We start from the raw sequence: 23,268 nt of genomic DNA on the forward strand, positions 1-23,268 counted from the left end.
CTGCTGCTAATAAAAGTTTTCTGTATTATTCACTGAATTGTTGATAACCAGCATGTTTCATCAGGTCTGAAGTATTTGTGTCTTCCTCAAAAGACTCTTTTCCATCTAACGCTGATCTCTGGGGCAGTGAACTAGGAATGCAGGATTTTATGTATTTATTTATTTATTTTGAGATGGAGTCTTGCTCTGCTGCCCAGGCTGGAGTGCAGTGGCGCTATCTCGGCTCACTGCAACCTTTGCCTCCTGGGTTCAAGCGATTCTCCTGCCTCAGCCTCCCCAGTAGCTGGGATTACAGGCGCCTGCCACCACACCCGGTTAATTTTTGTAATTTTAGTAGAGATGCGGGGGTGGTCTCACCATGTTGGCCAGGCTGGTCTCGAACTCCTGACCTTGTGATTTGCCCACCACTCAGATGATCCACCTGCCTCAGCCTCCCAAAGTGCTGGGATTATAGGAGTGAGCCACCGCACCCAGCCGAATGTAGGATTTTAAAGATAGCAGAGATGAACTGGACAAGATCATAGTCAGCTGTTGAGGGTTGAGACCAAAGTTTTTGCCTGTGGATTTTACAGCCTTTCAAACAAGGACATTGTGAGAACGGGTTATCAGTCTTTGGCCAGAAAGAGACTTTAAGACTCAATATATGCATTTATTTAAAAATATAAATATGGAAAAATAAATAATTTAAAAGACTAGATTGAATGTCCCTAGATTTTCACACATTCAAAGACTACATTTTTTCAAGAGATAGAATGGGACACAAAGCAAGAATGAACGGTTCTATATTCTCGAAGAAAGAAACCCGGGACATGGTGGGGATCCCTGGCCTAGGTGTTCAAGGTGGTGGCATCCTAAACTTCCAGCAGTTCCCCAGCTAGGCTCCACTAATGTCATTCCGTGGCTGGAGCTGAAGCAAACGGTCGACATCACCAAAACCATGAGACGGTTTCACACAACAGGCTTGGCCTATGAGAGGAGGGGAGGTGGCTTCTTACTCAGCCGGGGAGGCCCTTATGCTGGGGTGCAGGCCTTCTCGCCCCACGGCAGGCGACCTGCAGCCAAGTGGAGGGGAACCGTGCTGCGTCCTGGAGGCTGTGTGGCTTCCTCAGCTGGCCTCTGGGGCCTGCTTAGAGGTCTGAGGCCCCAGGGGTCACCTAGCCCAGATCCAGCCTTGCTCTGGATACCTGTGTGACATGGGGTGCTGTGTGTTTGAGGGGCTGCCAGGAGGACACAGATGGACGCCTGCTTCAGGTGTGGAGGGAGAGGCTGGCACAGAGCACGGGGGTGTGAGGGGGGCTCTGTGACTGCCCCCAGGGCACGGGAGCTGCTCAGGAACGGATTCTGACATCTGCCCCTGAGAGTGGCTGGGGTCCGTGGTGCTGCTGGGTGGGTCCAAGCCCTGCCCACCCATGCCGTGTGGACCTGCCACGGAGGACACGCTCGCTCAGGGTTGGCTTCCTTCCTGGGACGCTGGCACAGCGGCACAGTCGCCACAGTCCCTCGGATCCCCGAAAGGCGGCAAACTCTTTGTCCTTCCCAGTGGGTTTTGATCAATACAATCACCCCACGTTGCAGTTGTGAGTCCTCGTTCAGCAAACTTCAAGAAACGGAACAGATGGTGCTGGAGTTCTGACTCTGTAGTGCTTGCTGCCTCTGAATCTCCTTTGAAATGCGTCTTTTAATTCCTAGTAAGTACAGTTCTCTATCAAATTTGCCAGCTGCCAACGGAATGCTGTGGAGGAGGACGGGGCGTTAGGAGGAGGTCGGGCCTGGAGGAGAGACCGTTAGGAGGGGGCTGGGCCTGGAGGAGGGGGCGTTAGGAGGACGCCCACAGCCAGGAGGAGGGGGCGTTAGGAGGGGGCCCAGGACCAGGAGGAGGGGGCGTTAGGAGGGGGCCCAGGGCCAGGAGGAGGGGGCGTTAGGAGGGGGCCCAGGGCCAGGAGGAGGGGGCGTTAGGAGGGCGCCCAGGACCAGGAGGAGGGGGCGTTAGGAGGGGGCCCAGGACCAGGAGGAGGGGGCGTTAGGAGGGGGCCCAGGACCAGGAGGAGGGGGCGTTAGGAGGGGGCCCAGGGCCAGGAGGAGGGGGCGTTAGGAGGGGGCCCAGGACCAGGAGGAGGGGGCGTTAGGAGGGGGCCCAGGGCCAGGAGGAGGGGGCGTTAGGAGGGGGCCCAGGGCCAGGAGGAGGGGGCGTTAGGAGGGGGCCGGGCCTGGAGAAGGGGGTATTTAAGAGGGCACCCAGGGCCAGGAGGAGGGGCTGTTAGGTGGGCACTGGCCCGGGTTGGCACTGCCTCCAAGCACACAGGGGCCTGTTCCTGGGACAGAGCCGCAGGAAGGATGGGGCGGATGCCTGAGTGCTTAAGGCCTTCCTCCCTCCAGCTGGGCCTCTCTTCACTTTCCAGAGCCTTTCCCCTTCTGCCTTTTTCCTGCTCCAGGATGAGTCCAACCGATCCCGGGGAGCACAGCCCTGAAGGTCCCAGAACAAAGCCCCAAGTGGAACCCCACGATGACAGGGACCCTCTTAGCTCATGGGAGGACAGCACGACCCCCGGGCCCAAGGGGGAAGGTGAGCTGGAGAACACTGACTTGTCTCGCCCCGGCCTCACTTTCACCCGGAAGAGGCCATACACCGGGCGGTGGTCGGACGTCTTGATCCCGGGGCAGGAAGAGTAGCTCACAGGACAGATGTCACCCTTGTGGCGGCTTCTGTACAAGACGCGGTCCTTCGGGAAGATGCAGAGGCAGGAGGCCCAGTTACTCCTGAAGAGCTGTGGGGCGTGGCCCGCTCACCTCCCCGCTGTTCTCAAGCGCCCCCCCACAAGGAAGCCTTCTGGGACCCTGGACACTCATGTCCATTTTGTTGCCTGGCATCTGTGGCCAGCTGGGCCAAGGCCTGTCCCTTGCCACTGGAGAGACCCTGTGGACAGTGGCTGCTGCTACCCTGCCCTGCCTCAGTGGCTTCCTGAGGCTTCCAGCAGACATCGGGACGTGCCCAGAGATGCAGCCATGGGCCTGGCGGGAGGGTGAGCGAGGGTGCAACGGGCAGAGGGCAGAGGCTCTGCAGGCCGGGGGCGAGGGCATGGCTGGTGCCCTGTGTGCCAGCCGGCTCACCCAGCCTTGAAAACACCCATGGAGAGGGCGCCGTTCTCCACCAAAGGGGACTCCCACAAGGCCAAGGTGCAGAGCTGAGGTTCAAGTCCAGGCCGTCCAGGCTCAGACCCCTGATGCCAGGCATCGGCTCCCAGCTGTGGGAGGCACCTACCCTGGAAGCACTCTGCACCGCAGCGGCGGGCAGGCCTCACCGTGTATGAGGGCGTCCTCTGCTTGGAGGTGCTGTCGTACGTGTCCTTCCCAATGTCAAACTTGTATGATGGGAGGAAGTGGATGTCCGGCTCCTGGAAGCCCTTGAAGATGGACCCTGCCACGGGATGGGCACTTGGACTGGCTCAGACCAGCTTGTGCCAGCCGCTGCACTCCAGGCCCTCAACTTTCTGTATCTCCCGCCATGCCCTCACTTCTCCTCATCTCCCGCCACGCCCGCCCCCGCCAGGCCCTCACCTCTCCTCACCTCCCGCCACACCCACCCCCGCCAGGCCCTCACTTCTCCTCATCTCCCTCCACACCCGTGTCCCCCACCGCCGGCCCTCACTTCTCCGCATCTCGTGCCACACCTGCCTCCCCCCAGGCCCTCACTTCTCCTCATCTCCCTCCACACCCGTGTCCCCCACCGCCGGCCCTCACTTCTCCGCATCTCATGCCACACCTGCCTCCCCCCCGGCCCTCACCTCTCCTCATCTCCCGCCACACCCGCCCCCACCAGGCCCTCACCTTTCTGCATCTCCTGGATGAGCTGGTCGTGCTGCAGCAGCGCCGGCACATCCACCACCAGGCCCTGGCACAGGAGGGCATCCACAACTGTGCGCCCGCCACTCAGGCGGAAGTTGAAGTCTCCAAACCAGAACACCTCATCGAAGCGGGTGGTGACGTCCGCTGCGGCACAGTGGGCCATGCGTGGGCACAGGCAGAGGGACGGCAGGTCCTTCCCCTTCCCCAGAACGTGGCCGGGCAGTGGCTCTCAGAGGAAGTGGGTCTTGGGCGCCTGTTGGTGGGGCCGGGCCCTCTGGGGTGGGATTCGCACTGGGACAGCTCCAGAAGGCACCTGGAGCAGCCTCAGGAGCAGACGGTGCCCACGGCAGGTGATGGCCACGTCTCTGCTCCTCTCCGCACAGCCAGGGGAGGCAGCAGGGCGGGCAGTGGTGAGGACCAGGACCCAGGTTAGCGGGCCACGCTGAGTGGACAGGATCCGCCCACCCCACTAACCGCGCTAAAGAACCACAAGGGGCCATGCGCTGGGGGCACTGGACTTTTTGGCCCTCGCTTCCCAAAGCTCAGGACGCTGCCTCTGCAGAGCTGCCCTAAAAACGACGGGCGCCCGTGTGTGAACCATGGCGGCACCACCCGCATGCAGCGTGGGCACCCTCACCTGCGCTAGAGCGATAGGGGTTGGTGTCAGGCACATTTCTGGGCAGGGCCAGGGCTTGCACGGTCCTGGTGTAGTCCAGCAGCCGCTCCGCCACCTTCCCGTCGCCCGCTGTGGGAACAGAAATGGGGTAGGGGCCACAGGGTTCCGGATGCTCGAGTCTCCCTAAAGCGCCACACCTCTGGACCGTGCCGACTGCGCACCCCCTGCAGACACAACCCCACCGGGCATCCGCTGCCAGGCCCAGCCGGTGACATTTCTGCCTCGGAGGACAGAGCACGGGCCCAGCACCGCACGCCCTCAGTGCCGGGGCTTGCCGGGGGTCCTCGGCGTGCATCTTAGCAAGCATGGTGCCCGCCCCACGGCCCTGGGTGGAAGATGACGCCAGCGGCCAGGACCCCTGCCTTGGACAGGGTCCCGGTCAGGAGAGGAAGGCTGTTCTCACGCAGCACCTGTGGTGCGGGCACCAAGCAACTTACAGGTGAAGTGGGACGTGATGAAGAGGAAGGAGGTGCCAAAAAAAGTGAAGCTGATGCCCAAGGCCCCCTTGGTCTTGATCTGAGACACGATGCGTGTGGTCACCGTGGAGCACTCCACCTCTGTGGGAGGGGCAGCCCTCAGCTCACCTGCGGGACGCTGCCAGGCCGGGGGTCGTGGCCGGACCCGCGTGCCAGTGGGGGCTCGCTGCGGAGCCCGGGTATGACACAGCAACCCCCAGATCCCAGACGCAAAGCGTGACTGTCCTGCCAAGGCCCCGGGTCAGCCGTGGAAAGGGGGGCTGCCACCTTCCTGCTGTGCTCACCCCTCCAGCCGCGCCCACCTGAGCAGAACCAGATGAGGTCCCTGCGGATGAAGAGCGACATGTAGAGCACGCCGTGGGCCGCCGAGGACAGCAGCACGTAGTGCGGGCCCAGCGTCTCCTGCAGACGGGTCTCCCACTCCCGCCTGCAGAGGAGAAGCGCGGCCGGCTGGGGGACGTGGCCTCCCAGCTCCGCCACCCACAGACCTGCTGCCCAGAGCCCCTCGGGGAGCTACCAGGGAAACCCCACGACCTGGCCTTGGTGTCTTGTGTGGAAAAGCATTTGCCAGAAGGCCTGGTGGGCCAGAGTTGGGACCTGCCGGGGGCCACAGGCCCCAGTTCCACTTGAGTGGCTCCACTGGATCCCCGCCGAGACCTCAGTGAGCAGAGCTCCTCCCACCTGCGGGACTCATGGGCCGGGGGCTGGGGCCCACCTCAACTCCTTCCCCCAGAGCACCTGTGTGGGCGGCAGCCACCTGCTGTTCCCGCCATGACATGGGGGCCCGGGAGGCCTTGGGGCCCGGCCCTGCTCCTGCTGCCCTTCTACTCTCGCACGTCAACAATTTGTTACCAAAATCAAATTTCATTGATTTTAAACTCTCCGAGTTGCCACTGGAAAAAAATCCGACCCATGCATCCCACCCAGGCGTGGAGGCCGCTACCCGGGTCTCAGCACCCAGCAGCTTCAGAGACGGCAGCCCCCGGGCAGGCACTGCAGATCTGTGCCCGGCCGCGACCCGGGTCTCAGCACCCAGCAGCTTCAGAGACGGCAGCCCCCGGGCAGGCACTGCAGATCTGTGCCCGGCCACGACCCGGGTCTCAGCGCCCAGCAGCTTCAGAGACGGCAGCCCCCGGGCAGGCACTGCAGATCTGTGCCCGGCCGCGACCCGGGTCTCAGCACCCAGCAGCTTCAGAGACGGCAGCCCCCGGGCAGGCACTGCAGATCTGTGCCCGGCCGCGACCCGGGTATCAGCGCCCAGCAGCTTCAGAGACGGCAGCCCCTGAGCAGGCACTGCAGATCTGTGCCCGGCCACGACCCGGGTATCAGCCCCTAGCAGTTTCACAGACGGCAGCCCCTGAGCAGGCACTGCAGATCTGTGCCCGGCCGCGACCCGGGTATCAGCCCCTAGCAGTTTCACAGACGGCAGCCCCTGAGCAGGCACTGCAGACCCGTGCCCAGCTGTGACCCAGGTCTCAGCGCCCAGCAGCTTCAGAGACGGCAGCCCCTGGGCAGGCACTGCAGGGCCTGCGGCCTCCCTACCTGTCAGAACAGCCCTCCTGGACCCCGATGACATACAGGTCCTGGGCATAGTCGGCCTCGGCTGGGAGCAGGAACTCATCCAGGCTGGGCGGGAGCTCCTGAAACGAGGGAGCATGTGGTGGGCCGGCTCCTCCCGAAACCTGTAGGCGCCTGTGGGTGAATCCCACTGCAGTGCCTTGAGTACCAGCGACTCCTCCGAATGAGGGGAAACTGAGGCCAGGGCCAAGAAGGGATCTGCCCGGTCTCCGAGGCAGCCTCTGACACACCAAACACACCTCAGGTTGGCCCTCGGCCTCAGTTTCCCTCTCCAAACACAAGTCTGTCCAACGACCACCCCGTACGACCCTCCCGTCAGCATGACCCCAGCCTGTGCTGCCCACCCTGCCCGAGCCGCCCCGCGCATGCTCCGCTGGCCGCCCCCCCGCTCACCTTGAGCAGACGATTCTCGGCCAGGCCCGTTGCCCCAACCCCCTCCCCTACTTTCTGCAGCCTCGCGACCAGGGAGGTGGAGGTGGGAGCTCAGGGAGACGGGGGTCCTTACCCACTCTCACCCTCCTGTACTGCGGTTAGCAGTGGGGTGCACCTTGGGGCTCTGCCCTTCCGGCCCCAGGACGAGGCGCAGAGCTGCCCCGTCTCCCTCACCCGCCTCTGTCCAGCACCACCCTGCCCTTCCCTGCCCAGCACCACCCAGAGCCACTCACCTTCTGGCCCTGCATGTTCCAGGTGGCCACAAAGAGTGCCACGTTCCGGTCTGGGAAGTAGCGGGCCAGCTCATCCGCCCCCAACAGGGCCCCGCTGGCCAGGAGGCTGCCCTCCAGGTAACTCCTGTGACGGGAGGACCCCAAGCTCAGGGCCAGGCACAGGACACATCCCTGGGGGTCTGGGCCAGGTCCCCAGGGACAACAGCAAAACCCATGGAATGTCAGGAGCTGCCCCCAGCCCCAAGCAAGGACTTTCCTGGACCCTGTGGCACCGCTGTCTGCTCTCCAGGAACACAAGGCCTGACCTGGTTGCACAAACACCCAGAGCAGGTTCACACTCACTCCCTACCTCCCGGGAAGAGGCATGAGAGGGTGACGTTTTGGGCTTTTTGGTGGTGGGATCCTGGGAAAGCCAGAGAGAGGAGCTCCCAAACTATAAGCCAAGGCGGTGCGCACAGGGTGCTGTTCGGGGAGGGGCTGGTTCTCCTCCTTTCTCCTTTGGCCCCAGCACCAGGCAGGACGGTCTAAGATACAGAGACCAAACGAGCCACACGGAAATGCGTCCATCTCCTCGACACCCCGTGGCTTTGATGCACTTTTGGGTTTGCTTGTTTTGGTTTCCGGTGGGGACAGGGTCTCACTCTGTGCCCAGGCTGGAGTGCAGTGGCACTAACACAGCTCCCTGCAGCCTCCACCTCCTGGGCTCAAGTGATCCTCCTGCCTCAGCCTCCTGAGTAGCTGGGACTCCAGGTGCAGTGCCACCACGCCCGGCTAGTTTCTTATTTATTTTTTATTTTTGTAGAAACAGGGTCTCGCCACGTTGTCCAGGCTGATGCTTTCAGATTTTAATACGGCAGTGCACACAAATGGTTAAACACCGTGTGGCACAGCAACGTCCCTGCCCCTCCCCACACTCAGCACCTTCTGCCACGAGGGCTGGTAACCCGTCAAGAGGCAACAGCACACACCTGCCGCTCCGTGGGCCATCCAGTGTCTGTCACTGTGGGCTCTGCTACTGTGGTGCAAAAGCCGCCGGGGATGTGGACACAAAGGGCGCAGCCGTGTGCCCAAGACGCTTGATTTACAGACACCGAAATCTGAATTTTACAATTTTCTTGTACTATGAAACATTATTAGAATGGTTTTGACTTTTTCCAACCATTTGGAAACGTAAAACCCGTTCTCAGCTCGCCGACTATACAGAAACGCCGTGGGCTAGGCTTGCCAGCCGTCCTCCCCACTCCCTCTCCAAGTAACACTTTTGCTGCTCCTTCTGGATACGCTGTCTTCTGACATGGTTCCCTTTCGCAAGGGCAGACGAGAGCATAGTGCCGGATCCTTGTGACCCCCCACGAGAACTTCTTCAACCCTGGCTGCAGCTCACCAAGCTTCGCCGGACACGATGAAATCATGTCAGCAGGGAGGAACCTCGCTACTCACCCCTACAACTGTTGACAATCCCGGTCGGGACAGCTGTGTTCACAGTGGTCGTTCGGGACAGAGAGCGCTCCTATGGCCACCACTGTCAAGTGACCCCGGGCCCAGCAGGGGCTCCTCGATCACCAGACCGGAGGCCCATGGCCCCTTTGCCGGCAGCGCCCATCATGTCCACACCAGCAGCCACGTGGTCGGTCTGCCCAGCTCTGTCCAGAGCATGGCTAGTAACAGCAGGCCAGGGGCGGCCCTCACAGCCATTCCTGTGTCTAGGCACAGGCAGGGGCAGAGCTGCCTCGGACCCCCATCCAGGGCCAGGACACTGCAGAGCTTCTGCATGAGGACACTCAGGCCGGCTGCCACAGCCTGGGCCAGCTCTCAGAGCAAAAGGAACGGGTGGGGAAAGGCCCCCTAACCCGCTCTGGCAGCCCCAAGGCACTGGCAAAAGCCAGCAGCCATTCTCAAACACGGCGGACCCAGCCCGTGCACGTGCGGCCTGCAAGCTCAGAATGGGTTTTACTGTGTGGAACGGCAGAGAAAGGAAAAAGAGCAAGGTTCCAATGTATGTCCCTGATAGACTCACTGGCACACAGACGCCCTTTGGTGCCCCCTGCCTGTGTCTCCCCCTTGACAGAAAGAGTGTGCCGACCCCTATTCTAGAACAGACCGGAGGTCTGGAAATGGGAAGTTTTTAGGCAGCAGAACTGGGTTAAAGGATCCACATCAACCCTCGTTTCCTGGTTGTTTGAAAACAATGACTTGAGGATCCAAATTTGAGACACGACTGTCATTTTCTCTAACAAGCGTCTCTATGTAAACCGGATCTAATTTTAAAATGTGATGCTTTAGATGCATTAACAAATCTTACTCTTTACAGGAAGCCCTGCAGTGAATTATTTTAACCAAAGCAACAATTTTGCCCTGTATGTGATCGCACCTGCTCCATCCATGCACAGGAGGGGATTATGGCGGGGGAGCCAGGCACGGGCCCTCACTCCAGGCCTGAGCCCACCTGCCTGCTGGTGGACTACAGGCGCAGGGAAGTGAGGCTACCTTCGGGGGCTGTGGTGAGCTGAACAGTGATCCCCAAAGCCATGTCCACCCCCAGAGCCCCAGAACCTTGGAATGGGACCTTATTCAGAAACGGGGTCTTTGCGGACGTGTTTAATTAAGGATCTCGAGATAAGACCACCCTGGATTTAAGGTAGGCAGTACATTCAATGACTGGTGTCCTCATAAAAAGAGAGGGGAACACAGAGAGACAGGGAAGAGGCCACATAAAGACAGAGGCAGAGACTGTAGTGTGCGGCCACAAGCCAAGGAACAAGTGGGGCCCCAGGAGTGGGAGGACCCTGCCCTGGGCCTCTGGAGAGAGGCTGCCCGGCCACACCTTGATTCCAGACCTCTGGCCTCTAGAACTGGGAGAGAGCCCCTCTGCTGTTGCAAGCCTCGCAGTCTGTGGTCATGAGTTACAACGGCCCCAGGACACCAACATAGAAACCACCTCACACCTCTCCCTTCTCACACCTGTCCTGCCTCCCACCGCCGCAGACAGACAAGACTTGGGCGCCATGGCAGTGGGGTGGAGGGAGGAAAAGAAGGGTGCGGGTGGCTCTGCCAAATCATAGTGGGAGCATCTCAGGACAGACCCCCAGACTGAGACCCCAAGACAAGACCAGGCTTGGGAGAGGTCATGGGTTCAGCTGCAGTTCCTTCCAGCAACAGCTGGAGCCCACCAAAATGTTCCTCGTGAGCAAGTGGCTAAACGAAAGTAGCCTCAACACATCTGGGGCCTCTTGCGGCAGAAAAAAACACAGGGGGCAGGCCGGGCGCAGTGGCCCACGCCTGGAATCCCAGCACTTTGGGAGGCCGAGGCCAGGAGTTCGAGACCAGCCTCGCCAACACGGCGAAACCCCGTCTCTACTAAAAATACAAAATTTAGCCGGGTGTGGTGGTGGGTGCCTGTAATCCCAGATACTCAGGAGGCTGAGGCAGGAGGATCCCTTGAACCCAGGAGGCAGAGGTTGCAGTGAGCCGGGATCACGCCACTGCACTCCAGCCTGGGCGACAGACAGAGTAACCAACAAAAACAACCAAAGGGGCGGATCATATACATTGACGACATTTCCCAAGACTAAACAAGAAAAAGCGCCAGATACGTAATTGTATGCAGGATGCCATCTTGTCTACCTTAACACAACGTCACGCCCATGAATGGTTCTGAAACACACAGGAAAAGTTCTGGGAAGTTCGGGAGAGATGGGAAGGGCGCTGCTGTGGGGAGGGGCTGGGAGATGGGGTGGCTGCGGGAGACCCGCTTCGTTCTTTCTGGTTAGGCATCTTAAACGCTGCTGATGGGAACGGTCTCACCAGGTTCCAGCAGCCTGAACACTACACTGAAGGCGGCGCAGGGGCTGCACCCGCCAGGCCCTACCTGCTGCGGACGTCCTTGCTGCGGATGGGCGCCAGGAGGCTGAAGGAGGATTTGGCCGAGCGAAGGGAACAGTCGTCGCAGGCCAGGGGGCTCCGGGGCCGGCCGGGGCCCAGGCTGCTGTGGGCCCGCACCAGGAGTGGCTGCGCGCGGAGCTTGTAGTCTGCAAGATCCGAGTCGACCTTGTTTGCTGTCCTCAGGGAGTCAGAGGCGATGTCCAGGCTCAGGGCAGGCGGTGGGCGCGGGGGCAGCAGGCTGGGCAGCCTGGGCGAGCTCCCCGACACGGCGGCGTCTCTGTGCGGGAGGTTCGGGGAGCTGCTGGCCACCCCAGAGAGAGGGTTACCCCCCGAGGACGGGCTCCCTCTCTCACTGCTCAGGACCCCGCGGGATTTGGGGATTTCCTGCAAGGAGGTGCTCAGGCAGGGCGGGGAGCAGCTGTGGGCGGGGGCCCCGGGGCCCTCGCTCTGCTCTGAGCCCCTGGAGGGACTGGTCCCATTCCGGGCTTCCAGGTCCTCCTGGCTGCCTCGAAAACGCCTCCTCCTCCAGCCCTTGTCGTCCAGGGACAGGGCTCGCTCCAGTCGAGGCCTGGCGGGGGGCCGCGGGGTGATGGGTGCTGCTCGGGCTGGCGGGTCCTCGCCGCTGGGCGTGGCCGGAGTGCTGCAGGCAAGCGCGGGGCTCTCGGAGCCCGGAGCATCGGGTGGGGACCCCGCGCGCTGGGCCAGCGGAGCGCCGGGAAGCTGTCCTTGGAGCGTCCTCCCTTCCGGCGGCTGCGGGGCCGGCTCCGAGGGCCGCAGATTGTCCGCCTTGGACGGCATGGACGGGCCCTCCCGGGGGAGGCCTCGGCGAGGGGCCGCAGGCAGCGCGAGGGGTCAGGGGTGCCGGGTCCGGGGTCGCCGGCGCAGCGACGAGCAGAAACGCCGCTGCGGCTCCCGCTTGGGCCGGGGGTGGTCGCGGAGGGGCGGGGGCGGCTGCCGCATGGCCCGGACCCCGAGTCCCACCAGCCCCTCGGGGCTCCCAGACGCCGTTCCCAGGGCGGTCCGCAGGCAGGGCCTGGGGGAACACGCGGCTGGGCGCCTGTTGCGGGGGAGGCTCGACCCCGACGGGGACGCCGCTCGGGGAGAGGGGTGGGAACCAGGCACCCCCGGCTGGGCCCGCAGACTCCGAAGTCGACTCGGTACTCGCGGAGGCCCGGCCGCCCAGAGGCGGAGTCAGCCCGGCCGGGACCCAGCAACGGCCGCCGCAGGGCCGCGCCCGGTCCCCGCCCCGCCCACAGCGGCCCCTGGCGGCCGGAGGACTGCGCCGCACCAGGCCCGGACGGGTCGGCCACGCCCCTCCCCACCCGGCAGCCCGGCAGCCCCGCAGCCCGGCAGGTCCCAGCGAGGCAGGTGCAGGTCCCCGGAGAGGACCTGGGCGCGGGCCAGGAGAGCGCCGAGGCCTGCGGACACCTGCACTCACTCGCTTCCAACAAACCAAAGGGAACCACAGGTGAAGGTGCTTGAAGGAGCGCAAAATATTTTATTCAACAATTTGCAATGTAACAATTCTCATTTAGGAAAAATAGCCGCTCCCGCCTGGAGGAAGCTTCTTGAATCAAAAGTCGTGGCAGTCGACCCCAGAACAGCGGGCAGGGCCGACCGGAAGAGGTCCCAGGAATCACACGAGCTGACCAAGGGACAGAGAGGGCTGTCCCGTCACAGGGACTGGCCTTTCTCCAAGTGACAAGGACAAACGGATCCAGCGGGACACGCCTGTGAAACATTTTGGAAAACATCCTGGGTGGGCTGGGCTAAATGATCAAGTGAAACAGAAAGCCAGGAAGGGCCTGTGCTAATTCCACATTCTACAATTTCTACACTTAAATTTAAAACACCAAACAGTTTATATTCCTCCAGCAGAACCTACAGAAATTATCTACTGATTTTTATTAGTATTTAAATCTTTTCTTCAGTCTCTTTAGACTTGACAAGAATACGAAGAGTTTTCAGAACAGTCAGAGAAGCCTTAAAGCTTTGCATCAGTGAGAGGAGGCCCGTCTCTGAGTTCAACAGGGCTGAGTCCACCAGGAGCTACTCAAAGTCTCAGTGTGGCAAAACTCGGGGCAGAAATACTAAGTTCCAGGGCTGCTGTCAAGAAACTGTGTTAAGATACTCTCCCCAAGATGTTACCAACCCCTGACCCAATGTCTCCCAGGTGAGAAAGTGGGTCACGTGGATTGCACCATGAAAAGTGCTCACGGAAAGTGTAGCCTTTTAGAGAAGTGCATCCAGCTTCCTTAACTGTGAGTCTAACCGTGCTCCTATACATGAAATGAAGCCCAAATCAAACATCACACGATCAGTTTTCAACCTGGATGACCACCGTGAGCCATCATGTCAGACAGCCGGCTCTCTGGGGCTCCTTCCCAGTGACTGGGCCACACGGTAGGCAGTCCCCAGCGCTTTGGGTACACAAAATCACCCATGGTCCTCATCAGGCCACAGAAAGTAAAGCGAGGCTGGAAATGTCTTTGCAACAGGAAAGAAATTCACTTCAGTAACTAGGGCCTCTCTCAAAAACTGTGAACTAATGCCGAAGGAACCCCGCGGCTCCTCGGAGGCGCTGATTGAGAACACAGCGCCCTCCACTCATTCAGCCAGGTTGAAACATGGTGAGGGCCCAGATGGTGCAGAGCAGGGGTCGGGGTCTGCCTCAGTCACTCTCTCTTTGCTCCCAGCACCTTAAAGGAATCGCGGGACTTGCTGGGCAGTGACTCACAGCTGGGCTTGGAGAGGCCCTGGTTACCACCGACCATGTGGCTCTCCTGTGGCAGAGACAGCTCCAGCTTCACTGAATGAACATTCTTAAATGACCAGGAATATTCTATCCTTAAATCATCCTAAATGACTAAGAAAGTCACATCATTCTTTTCGGCAAACAATTCTGAGTCAAAGATTCAGTCTTTCCATCCAGAATCTGAAAGGATGGTGGAATTAATTTTCAAAATAATTCATTACGATGGGCAGTGAGGAGGGAGGTGCAGCGTGTGACCAGCTCTGAGTCACTGCTGTGTCTCCCTGGGGGCGGGACGGAGATCGCGGAGGTTGGTCAGGTTCTTCGGGAAGAACAGCAGCGTCAGGGCTCCAAGTGCAAGTTCACAGCAGGGCGAGCCTAGTTCAGCACCAGGTGCTTCCTCTGGCCAATCCTCCCTAGCCTTGAGCTCCCGGAGGTGGCGCAGGCCTGGAACGAAATCAACAGCATGACCTCTGCATGCCTGCCCCCAGGGTGGGCAGTGCCCGGGCGCAGCGTGGCAGGGGCTGGTCCACATAATGAACCGCACCGGCCATTGGCGTAGACAAGCTGAAGGCTTCATTTTGTTTCCAAAAGCCTCTGGAAACCGACAAGTCAGTGCCAAGTCCTGGGTTCCCTTGAAAGCACTGAGTCCTTAACCATAAATGTTTACTGTGAGGGTTGCCAGGAGGTGCTGCGGTTTCGTCAGGGCCATGAGATCTAGAGCTGCTCTGCAGAGCCAGCCTGGCTGTCCAGAGTCCAGGGACAAGTGGTGGCCAGGCCTGGCTTACTGCAGGGGACGCGGGGACCCCAGTTGCAGACAGCTGGCCAATGCAGGCATCCACTCTTGCTCCCTCGCAAAGCCTCATGGAGGGGAAAGCCAAGGAATTTTTGTAAAGGCACTAACCACATGGTAAAGGGAGCAGGACAACACCAAAATCGACTAGTCTGGATACTGAAAAGCAAGTGACAGCCAGGAGCCAGCTGGGGGGCAGTGGTCCTGGGCCCCAGCCCAGGAAGCCTGCAGTGAAGAGTGTGTGAGGCCGTGAGGGCAGGCTGGGGTGACAATGGGGCTGAATCCCAACGGGCCCCAGACCTTGGCCCCCGCTCAGCTCCCCTACACTGGCAGCTAGTCTATACTCCACAGGCAAGGGAGAGGGGAGGAGAGAAGAGGCTGAGGGAGGGAAACCACAGGAAACATTCTAGAACACTCCCCAGCTGAAGGGCATGCAGTCAGGCCCAAGGGGGCTGAGGGTGAAGCCCTGCAGGTCCCAGGGAAACGGACCCTGAAAGGGGCTGCAGGCAGAACGGCCCTGGGGTCTCAGCAACCACAGGCAGCAGGAAACCTAAGGCCACTTGCAGTTCTGAAGAAAGTGACTTTGGCCCAAGAATTCTACCAGCCAGCCAGATAGGCCGGAGAAGAAAGGCAGCTCCAGACATGAAAGGCTTCTCCCAAGTCACCCCGGGACCTTTCTGTCAAGAAGCTACTAGGAAAAAGAAAGAAAAAACATACAAAAAAAGCAAGAGCTACCAGAGGATGTGTGTCACCAAGACAAACAGAATAACTAAGAAAGGCAGCAACATAGGATTCCAAAGCTGGGGGACCCACTCTGGGGAGACCCGGGTGCCCGGGCCAAGGGAGGAGAGATCACACTCGGCTCAGAGACCACAGGCTCCAGGAGGACAGAATAACAGGCTCCAGGAGGACAGAATAGCAGACGCGGCAGAGCTGGGGGCTGAATGAGGGATACACAAGTAGAAAGCCAAGCACGTTTTACAATCTACAACCTAGGAAAAGGCAAAGCGAATGCAGGAGCACCGAGGGCCTGGTGTCCACACAGAGCTCCACACGGGAGCAGGGAGGGCCTGGTGTCCACACAGAGCTCCACACGGGAGCAGGGAGGGCCTGGTGTCCACACAGAGCCCTGCACGGGAGCACGGCGGGCCTGATGTCCACACAGAGCTCTGCACGGGAGCACGGCGGGCCTGGTGTCCACACAGCCCCACACGGGAGCACAGAGGGCCTGGAGTCCACACAGAGCTCCGCACGGGAGCACGGAGTCCACACAGAGCCAAGCACGGTGGGCCTGGTGTCCACACAGAGCCGAGCACGGAGGGCCTGGTGTCCACACAGAGCTCCACACATGAGCACGGAGGGCCTGGTGTCCACACAGAAGGAGAAATGGCAGCCAGGGAGAGCCCAGCCTGGCTCCTCACAGTGCCCTGTGGACTGCCCCCCAGTAGGTGTGCAACTTTCATTCAGAAAAGAGAAGCTGGGCACGGTGGCTCAAGCCCGTAATCCCAGCGCTTTGGGAAGCCAAGGTGGGAAGATCGCTTGAGCCTAGTAGTTCAAGACCAGCCTAGGCAACAAGGTGAGACCATCTCTACAAAACATACAAAAATTTGCCAGGTGTGCTGACCGTGCCTGTAGTCCCAGCTACTCAGGAGGCTGAGGCAGGAGGATTGCTTCAGCCCAGGAAGTTATGGCTGCAGTGAGCTGAGATCAGAGATCGCACCATTGCACTCCAGCCTGGGCAATAGAGCAAGACCCTGTCTCAATACATAAATAAATATATTTTTTAAAAACAAAGAAAAAGAGAATCTAGGGAAGAAAGCTGCCATCACTGAGCAGCAGGGTCAGGAAGTCAGTGGGCATGTTAGGGTCTCGTAGGGAAAGGTAGGAGTCACTCACCTGTGCCAGCTGAGCAGGGTTGTAGAAGGGCACGGCCCCGCTGGGAAGGGCCCCTGCAGCAGGGAGGTTGCCAGGAGCCTGAGAAGCACAGAGAAGTCACCTCAGCAGGGCTGCGCTGCACAGCAGCTGGCATTTCAACTGCAGATACAGACACCACTTCTATGTGGGATTTACAGTACTTTTAAATAAGCTACAGAAGCAGATCAAAGACACTTCTTGCAATACTGGATTTAGTTATTCAATGGTTCATAGAAAAATGGTGAAAATCAAAGCAACGTGCAGAGCAAATGTTTTAAGCACCGGAACATGCAATGGGAAGGTGCACACAGCACTGAGGTGGCACCGAGCGTGCGAGGTGGTTAGGAGGTGCCCACGGCTGCAGATCTAAGACTCCAGCCATGACACGAGGCCCAGGGCTCTCATTTGCAGGCGGAAGGGTCGCCGCAAGCCTTTCTGCTGAGCCACGGCTGCAGCTGGTGCTGTGACAGGCAGAAGATGAAGCGTTCGTTCACCTCCCTCCCACACTGGCCGCAGGACACCGTCACTGCTGCACCCGCCCCGGCCTCAAACCAACGTTCTCATGCTTGATCAGAAAGGCGCAATTTTCCTTCCAAAGGAAAGCATCCTGACTGGGGAAACACTCACTCGGCGAGGCCACGACCCAGGCCCGTCATTGGAAAAACCAATTTGGAAAGAGCAAAGTGACAGCACCCACTCATTGACTAGGACACCTCAGGGTCAATCCAGTCACCCCGTGTATGTTGATACTGAACAGCAAACCCCCTTTAAGGCCATTTAAAGGAACACTGCTGTAATCTCAGCACTTTGGGAGGCTGAAGCGGGCGGATCACCTGAGGTTGGGAGTTCGAGACCAGCCTGACCAACATGGAGAAACTCCGTCTCTACTAAAAATACAAAATTAGCTGGGCGTGGTGGCTCATGCCTGTAATCCCAGCTACTCAGGAAGACCAAGACAGGAGGATCGCTTGAACCCAGGAGGTGGAGGTTGCAGTGAGCTGAGATCACACCACTGCATTCCAGCCTGGGCAACAAGAGTGAAACTCCGTCTCAAAAAAAAAAAGGAACCCTGTACCCTTGGTCACGTGACGCTGAGGGAGACAACGGGCGAGGTTAGTGGCAAAGCGCACGTGGCGAACCGGCACTGCGTGCTCAGGAACACAGGCGGCACACGCCAGCTCTCATGTTAGTGAGGACCACCAGCTGCAGGTACCTGATTAAAATGCTGGCTCACTTCACGTGATAATGAACTCATTGAACTACAGCGCGAAAGCTACAAAACAGCAAGAACACACATAAAACACGGACAAAAGTCAACATGCGCGTCACTGTCCAATCCAAGCCGTCAGTTCCATTTCAAAAGCTTTGTGATGCCATTAGAATCAATATAACTCAAAAGGGGAAAAAAGCCAGTGTTAGCTTAAGATTTCTGTCTTAATGTAAAGCTGTTATCCCGAAACAACCACTAGCTTAGGGGAGGGCTGGGAGGAAAAGTCCAGCCTCGGCCTAAGCCAGCTTCACCTCCTGACACCTCACAATTCAAGACGATTCCATGCTGTTGAGGGGAGAGGACCGGGACTGAGGCGACAACTCAAACCCCTTGCACCCCTCCTGGAGCTCCTAAACAGTTTTGCTAAAACAAGTGCAATTTTTTTTCCCCCAGGAACACCACCTTCGAGGTGCTCTTGTTTCTAAACTGCCTCTTCCTACCCAGTACCGCCCTCCATAAAGGAAGAGGCGCCTGGACAGTGAGCTGCTGGGGAGGCCTGGGCTGCGGGGGGCCCTGGCGTCGGCACTCCTTACCTCTCCTCTCTGGGAACCCTCAGGCCTGGAGGAGGGGAGTTCAGAGCCAGGGAGGGACGCTGCAGAGCTTAAAACCTGCCGAGAAAAAGAAGAATTGCAGCAACCAAATCCCAGGGAATTTAAGTCTCTCACACTAGGCCAAAAAATATGAAACTGTTCTGGCCTGGGTTACAAACGCCCTCTTCCACATAAAGTGCTCCTCAGAGAGAAGTGAAAAGTGCCTCATGTGGGTCCAGCCGCACAACCCTGTTGGCTCTAGACCCCTGCAGCTCTCTACCAGGTGCCTGTGTGTGCCCATGACAGGCTTGCAATCTGGGGCTACTGTTATTCTCATTTTACAGAGGGGAAAACTGAGGCTTAGAGAGGTGAGTGACTGCCCCATGCTTTACACAGCTGATGAATGGAGAACAGGATTAGGCCCAGGCCTGTCCCACCGTAGAGTGCAGTCTGAGCTGTGGGTTTTTTTTTTTTTTTTTTGAGATGGAGTCTCGCTCTGTTGCCCAGGCTGGAGTGCAATGGCGCAATCTCAGCTCACTGCAACCTCTGCCTCCTGGGTCCAAGCGATTCTTCTACCTCAGCCTCCTGAGTAGCTGGGATTACAGGCACCCGCCACCACACCCAGCTAAATTTTGTTTTTTTTTTTTTAGTAGAGACGGGGTTTTACCATGTTGGCCAGGCTGGTCTCGAACTCCTGACCTCAAGTGACCCACCCACCTCAGCCTCCCAAAGAGTTGGGATTATAGGTGTGAGCCACAACTCCCGACTGGTCTGAGCTGTTCTACTTCACATGGGAGTCATTTTTTTTTTTTTGGATGAAAATATACTTAACTTTTATTATCGGTAGGTAATTTCTCTTTTAACTTAGAGTAATTAATTTTTTTTTCCAACTTTAAAAATTGTAAAATATACATACCATAAAATTTGCCACTTTAATCATTTTTAAGTTTTAAGCACATTCACTGTGCTGAGCAACCATCACCGCCACTATCCCCAGATCTCCGTCTTCCCAAACAGCTCTGTCCCACCCGGCACCCTGCATTCTACCTTCCATCTCTATCATACATAAGTGTGAGGCGTTTAAGGCGGAACACTCTGCGTACACATTGGGTACTGACTTGCAGAAGGCAAGGCCCTGTCTGGCAGGATGGGGAGGTGCCTCCTCACTGGGTACCTTTCCCCTCTTTCCCACCGCACCCGCTCACCTTGGGCTCTGGGGCAGGCTCTGGATTGGCCAGGCCCCTAGCTGCTGCAGGCCCTTCCCTGTGAGTCCCGTCTGGAAGCTGTGGTTCTTCTGCATCTGGGGATGAGAGAGTGAGGAGGCCATCATTCCATCCAGAACGTCCCTGGGGTCTCACTGAAGACACCCCGAGAGGAAGAGAGTTTCACGCTGCACACGCGGCACACTCATGTAGAAACAGGCAAATCAAAAAAAAACACAAACCAACCCCAGGCTCTCTGCATGCTGGCCAGGTCATTCTTTTAACGGGAGATTTAGGAGAGACTCATAGAAAGAGGGTCAAAGGTCAGGAGACTGGGGACTGACCCGGAGGGGCTGGTGCTCGTGCTGCCTACCTGGGGTTGGCACGAACAAGTTAGAAGGAATTGGGAGTGGCGCGAGTGGAGCGACAAAGTCCGCAGGAGCAAGAGCCGGCTCACTCCGCTGGGTCCCGCTTGGGTTCAGGACGTCAACGTAGCGAGCTCTGGTTCCGGCTGCAAAGGGGAGGGAAGCAAATTGAGGTGAACGCGCCAGGTGGCCTCCAGCTTCCAAACGCTCTGCGCTCACTATGTCAGAGGAAAAGCACGCAGGAACGTGTGGGAAGCCATGTCGTGGCCCACCCCTGACGAGGACGCCTTTCTACACAGCAGATGTGTTTTGGCATTTGGCCCTGGGGTGGTTCCCTATCTCATCCCACTGTGGCACAGGCCCTGTGCTTCTGGATGGGACACGGCTGTGCCCACAGCTTGTCAATGCAGACGGCTGCTGAGCCACGCAAAGCTCTGGAGAGCTGCACTTGTCCGCAAGGATTCCTCCTTGTGACACCAGCATTACCTTCCACGGTGTGACACCCATCACCTCCTCCCCACGCACAACAGCTACACGTCGGCCTCTCTCTCTGGGACAGTTAATCGTTCAAGCAAGCTCCCACTCCAAGGCCACCCTTACCTGCTCTTCTAGAGTACATGTTTACGGGGGCTCCAGGAGGCCCTGCGAGAGCAGGCGGGGCAGCTTGCACAGTCTTGGGCATTGAGGTTGGAGGTGGGGGCGGGGCTTTCTTCTGCAGAGGGAAACACAGCTTCAGACACCCACTGTGTGCACAGAAACCCACCGGGACAGCATAGTCAGGAGACTCCAAAAGGGGCAACAGCCACCCAAATATCACAGGGCCACACAAGGCTGTTCCCTCCACTCACACTTCACACCCAACGGGAACTAGAATGACAATTTACCTCCTCTTCTGGCTCATTTAAATTCACCCACTGGTTTTTCTTTTCATCCCAAACAATCTGCCAAGATTTTAAAAAGAAAAAAGGTCAGTAGACTGAACCTAAACAGAATTAGAATCTGATTAATGATGACACTTCAAAACTTCAGGGAACACCTACTCAGGTCTGCTCTGAAAGTGACAGAAAAATCATTACAATTCCTCGGACGTCCCGTGCGTATTTGACAGCACTCACCGATTTGTTCTTGTCATCTGGCAAATAAGCTTCTGTCTTCTTCTTTCCAGGTAGCCAACGAAAGAACCAGGATTCGCCCTAAATATAAAAAACACAAGAACAATTTTGAAAACATTATGTTCCATGAAATAAGCCAGGGCAAAAAGACAAATTCTACAGGACTCACTTCTGTGAGGCCCCAGAGTCACCAGATCCACAGACACACCAGGAGGATGGAGGTGGGGAGCAGATCCAGAGACACCAGGAGGATGGAGGTGGGGAGCAGATCCACAGACACACCAGGAGGATGGAGGTGGGGAGCAGATTCAGAGACACCAGGAGGATGGAGGTGGGGACCAGATCCACAGACACACCAGGAGGATGGAGGTGGGGAGTAGATCCACAGACACACCAGGACGATGGAGGTGGGGAGCAGATCCACAGAGACACCAGGAGGATGGAGGTGGGGAGCAGATCCAGAGACACCAGGAGGATGGAGGTGGGGAGCAGATCCAGAGACACACCAGGAGGATGGAGGTGGGGACCAGATCCACAGACACACCAGGAGGATGGAGGTGGGGAGCAGATCCACAGAGACACCAGGAGGATGGAGGTGGGGAGCAGATCCAGAGACACCAGGAGGATGGAGGTGGGGAGCAGATCCAGAGACACACCAGGAGGATGGAGGTGGGGAGCAGATCCACAGAGACACCAGGAGGATGGAGGTGGGGAGCAGATCCACAGAGACACCAGGAGGATGGAGGTGGGGAGCAGATCCACAGACACCTGGAAAATGGAGGTGGGAGGGAACTGGGAGTTGTTTCAAGGGGACAGAATTTCTGTTTGGGAAGGTGAGACAGTTCTGGAGATGGATGGTGGTGATGGCAACACAACAGTGTGAATGTACTCAGTGCCACAGAACTGTGCACTCAGAAAATGGTTAAAATGTGCATTTTGTTCTGTGTATTTTACTGTAATTTAAATAGGTCAGAACACTGACAAAGCTTCCGACATCCTCCCCTTTGAGAAGTGGAAGGCGGGCTGTCCAAGTCAGTGTGTCTTGGAGGCAGACACAGCCCTCTGTGTTTCCCATGTGTGGAGAATTCGATTATTAGGAAACTTTACTTTATTCTTCACATGATGCACTTCATTTTTGTTTGTTAGTTTTTTGAGACAGAGTCTCGCTCTGTCCCCCAGGTTGGAGTGCAATGGCGCGATCTCGGCGCACTGCAACCTCTGCCTCCCGGGTTCAAGTAGTTCTATGCCTCAGCCTCCCGAGTAGCTGGGATTACAGGCGCCCACCACCATGCATGGCTAATTTTTGTATTTTTAGTAGAGATGGGGTTTCACCATCTTGGCCAGGCTGATCTTGTACTCCTGACCTTATGATCTGCCCGCCTCGGCATCCCAGAGTGCTGGGGTGACAGGCGTGAGCTGCCGCACCCTGCCTCCCAGAATGCTGGGGTGACAGGCGTGAGCTGCCGCGCCCGGCCTCCCAGAGTGCTGGGGTGACAGGTGTGAGCCGCCATGCCCGGCCTGATCCACTTCACTTCTACTGAAGAAAGAGAAGCCTCAGCAGCTACTACACACCCTCAATTCTGTTTCTCTGTGAGTTCTACTGGCCAGACAAGCTGTCCCGGGGAGGCCTGTGATAGCCTATGCACTGGAAACCTGCTCAAGTATCGTGTTTTATCTCAGAGCTCACACAAATTTGGAATTAAATGTGTGTTTATTTTCAAGACAGCAGCCATAAAAGAAAAATGTGATCACTGAACTTTATTAAAATGAGGAATGATATTCTTCATAAAATACCATTACTAGGCCGGGCATGGTGGCTCACACCTGTAATCCCAGTACTTTGGGAGGCCAAGGCAGGCAGATCACTTGAGGTCAGGAGTTTGAGACCAGCCTGGCCAACATGGTGAAACCCCGTCTCTACTAAAAATACAAAAAATTAGCTGGGAGTGGCGGTGGGCACCTGTAATCCCAGCTACTTGGGAGGCTGAGGCAGGAGAACTGCTTGAACCTGGGAGGCGGAGGTTGCAGTGAGCCAAGATCATGCCAATGCACTCCAGTCTGGCTGACAGAGCGAGACCCTGCCTCAAAAAAAAAAAGACAATCTACAGATTGGGAGAAGATATCACAATAAATACACCTAACAGAGGACTTATATCCATAATACAGAAAGGACTCCTGCAAGTCCTTAAGAGAACACCATTAAAAATGGA

At 57.9% G+C, this 23,268-nt stretch overlaps 2 protein-coding genes across 22 annotated transcripts in view; both read right to left on the minus strand.

Moving 5' to 3' along the window:
- Nucleotides 1-628: 628 nt before the first annotated feature.
- INPP5E (inositol polyphosphate-5-phosphatase E) lies at nucleotides 629-12,356 on the minus strand. 5 transcript variants are annotated; one of them, XM_054501810.2, is made up of 10 exons: nucleotides 11,107-12,356; nucleotides 7,239-7,362; nucleotides 6,538-6,635; nucleotides 5,298-5,422; nucleotides 4,957-5,076; nucleotides 4,481-4,588; nucleotides 3,826-3,987; nucleotides 3,300-3,415; nucleotides 2,584-2,720; nucleotides 629-1,732 (listed from the first exon to the last, which is right to left on the minus strand). In XM_054501810.2, the coding sequence occupies exons 1-10, from the start codon at nucleotides 11,916-11,918 to the stop codon at nucleotides 1,600-1,602; spliced, it is 1,935 nt and encodes a 644-aa protein (XP_054357785.1). In that variant the 5' UTR covers nucleotides 11,919-12,356; the 3' UTR covers nucleotides 629-1,599. The 5 variants fall into 5 exon arrangements, 4 of the variants coding, with proteins under 4 accessions (XP_054357785.1, XP_054357786.1, XP_063506129.1 ...); XM_054501811.2 differs by having other exon boundaries at nucleotides 5,298-5,320; nucleotides 11,107-12,330; XR_010123397.1 differs by having other exon boundaries at nucleotides 1,720-1,732; nucleotides 3,300-3,432; nucleotides 11,107-12,333.
- Nucleotides 12,357-12,589: 233 nt separating this feature from the next.
- Nucleotides 12,590-23,268, minus strand: part of SEC16A (SEC16 homolog A, endoplasmic reticulum export factor) — a 44,243-nt gene continuing 33,564 nt past the window's right edge. For 10 of the 17 annotated variants that reach the window (XM_063650081.1, XM_063650070.1, XM_054500871.2 and 7 more), the window contains 9 exons: nucleotides 21,062-21,139; nucleotides 20,831-20,887; nucleotides 20,547-20,658; nucleotides 19,955-20,092; nucleotides 19,585-19,679; nucleotides 18,383-18,457; nucleotides 17,793-17,852; nucleotides 16,562-16,639; nucleotides 12,590-14,319 (listed from right to left, as the gene is read on the minus strand). In XM_063650081.1, the coding sequence (XP_063506151.1) occupies nucleotides 14,251-14,319; nucleotides 16,562-16,639; nucleotides 17,793-17,852; nucleotides 18,383-18,457; nucleotides 19,585-19,679; nucleotides 19,955-20,092; nucleotides 20,547-20,658; nucleotides 20,831-20,887; nucleotides 21,062-21,139 (762 nt within the window). In that variant the 3' untranslated portion in view covers nucleotides 12,590-14,250. The remainder of the gene's footprint in view (nucleotides 14,320-16,561; nucleotides 16,640-17,792; nucleotides 17,853-18,382; nucleotides 18,458-19,584; nucleotides 19,680-19,954; nucleotides 20,093-20,546; nucleotides 20,659-20,830; nucleotides 20,888-21,061; nucleotides 21,140-23,268) is intronic. The other 7 variants (XM_063650073.1, XM_063650078.1, XM_054500873.2 and 4 more) reach the window with 2 other exon arrangements.

Source organism: Pongo pygmaeus, chromosome 13 (assembly GCF_028885625.2).
Source record: "Pongo pygmaeus isolate AG05252 chromosome 13, NHGRI_mPonPyg2-v2.0_pri, whole genome shotgun sequence".
NCBI classification, from domain to species: Eukaryota; Metazoa; Chordata; class Mammalia; order Primates; family Hominidae; genus Pongo; species Pongo pygmaeus.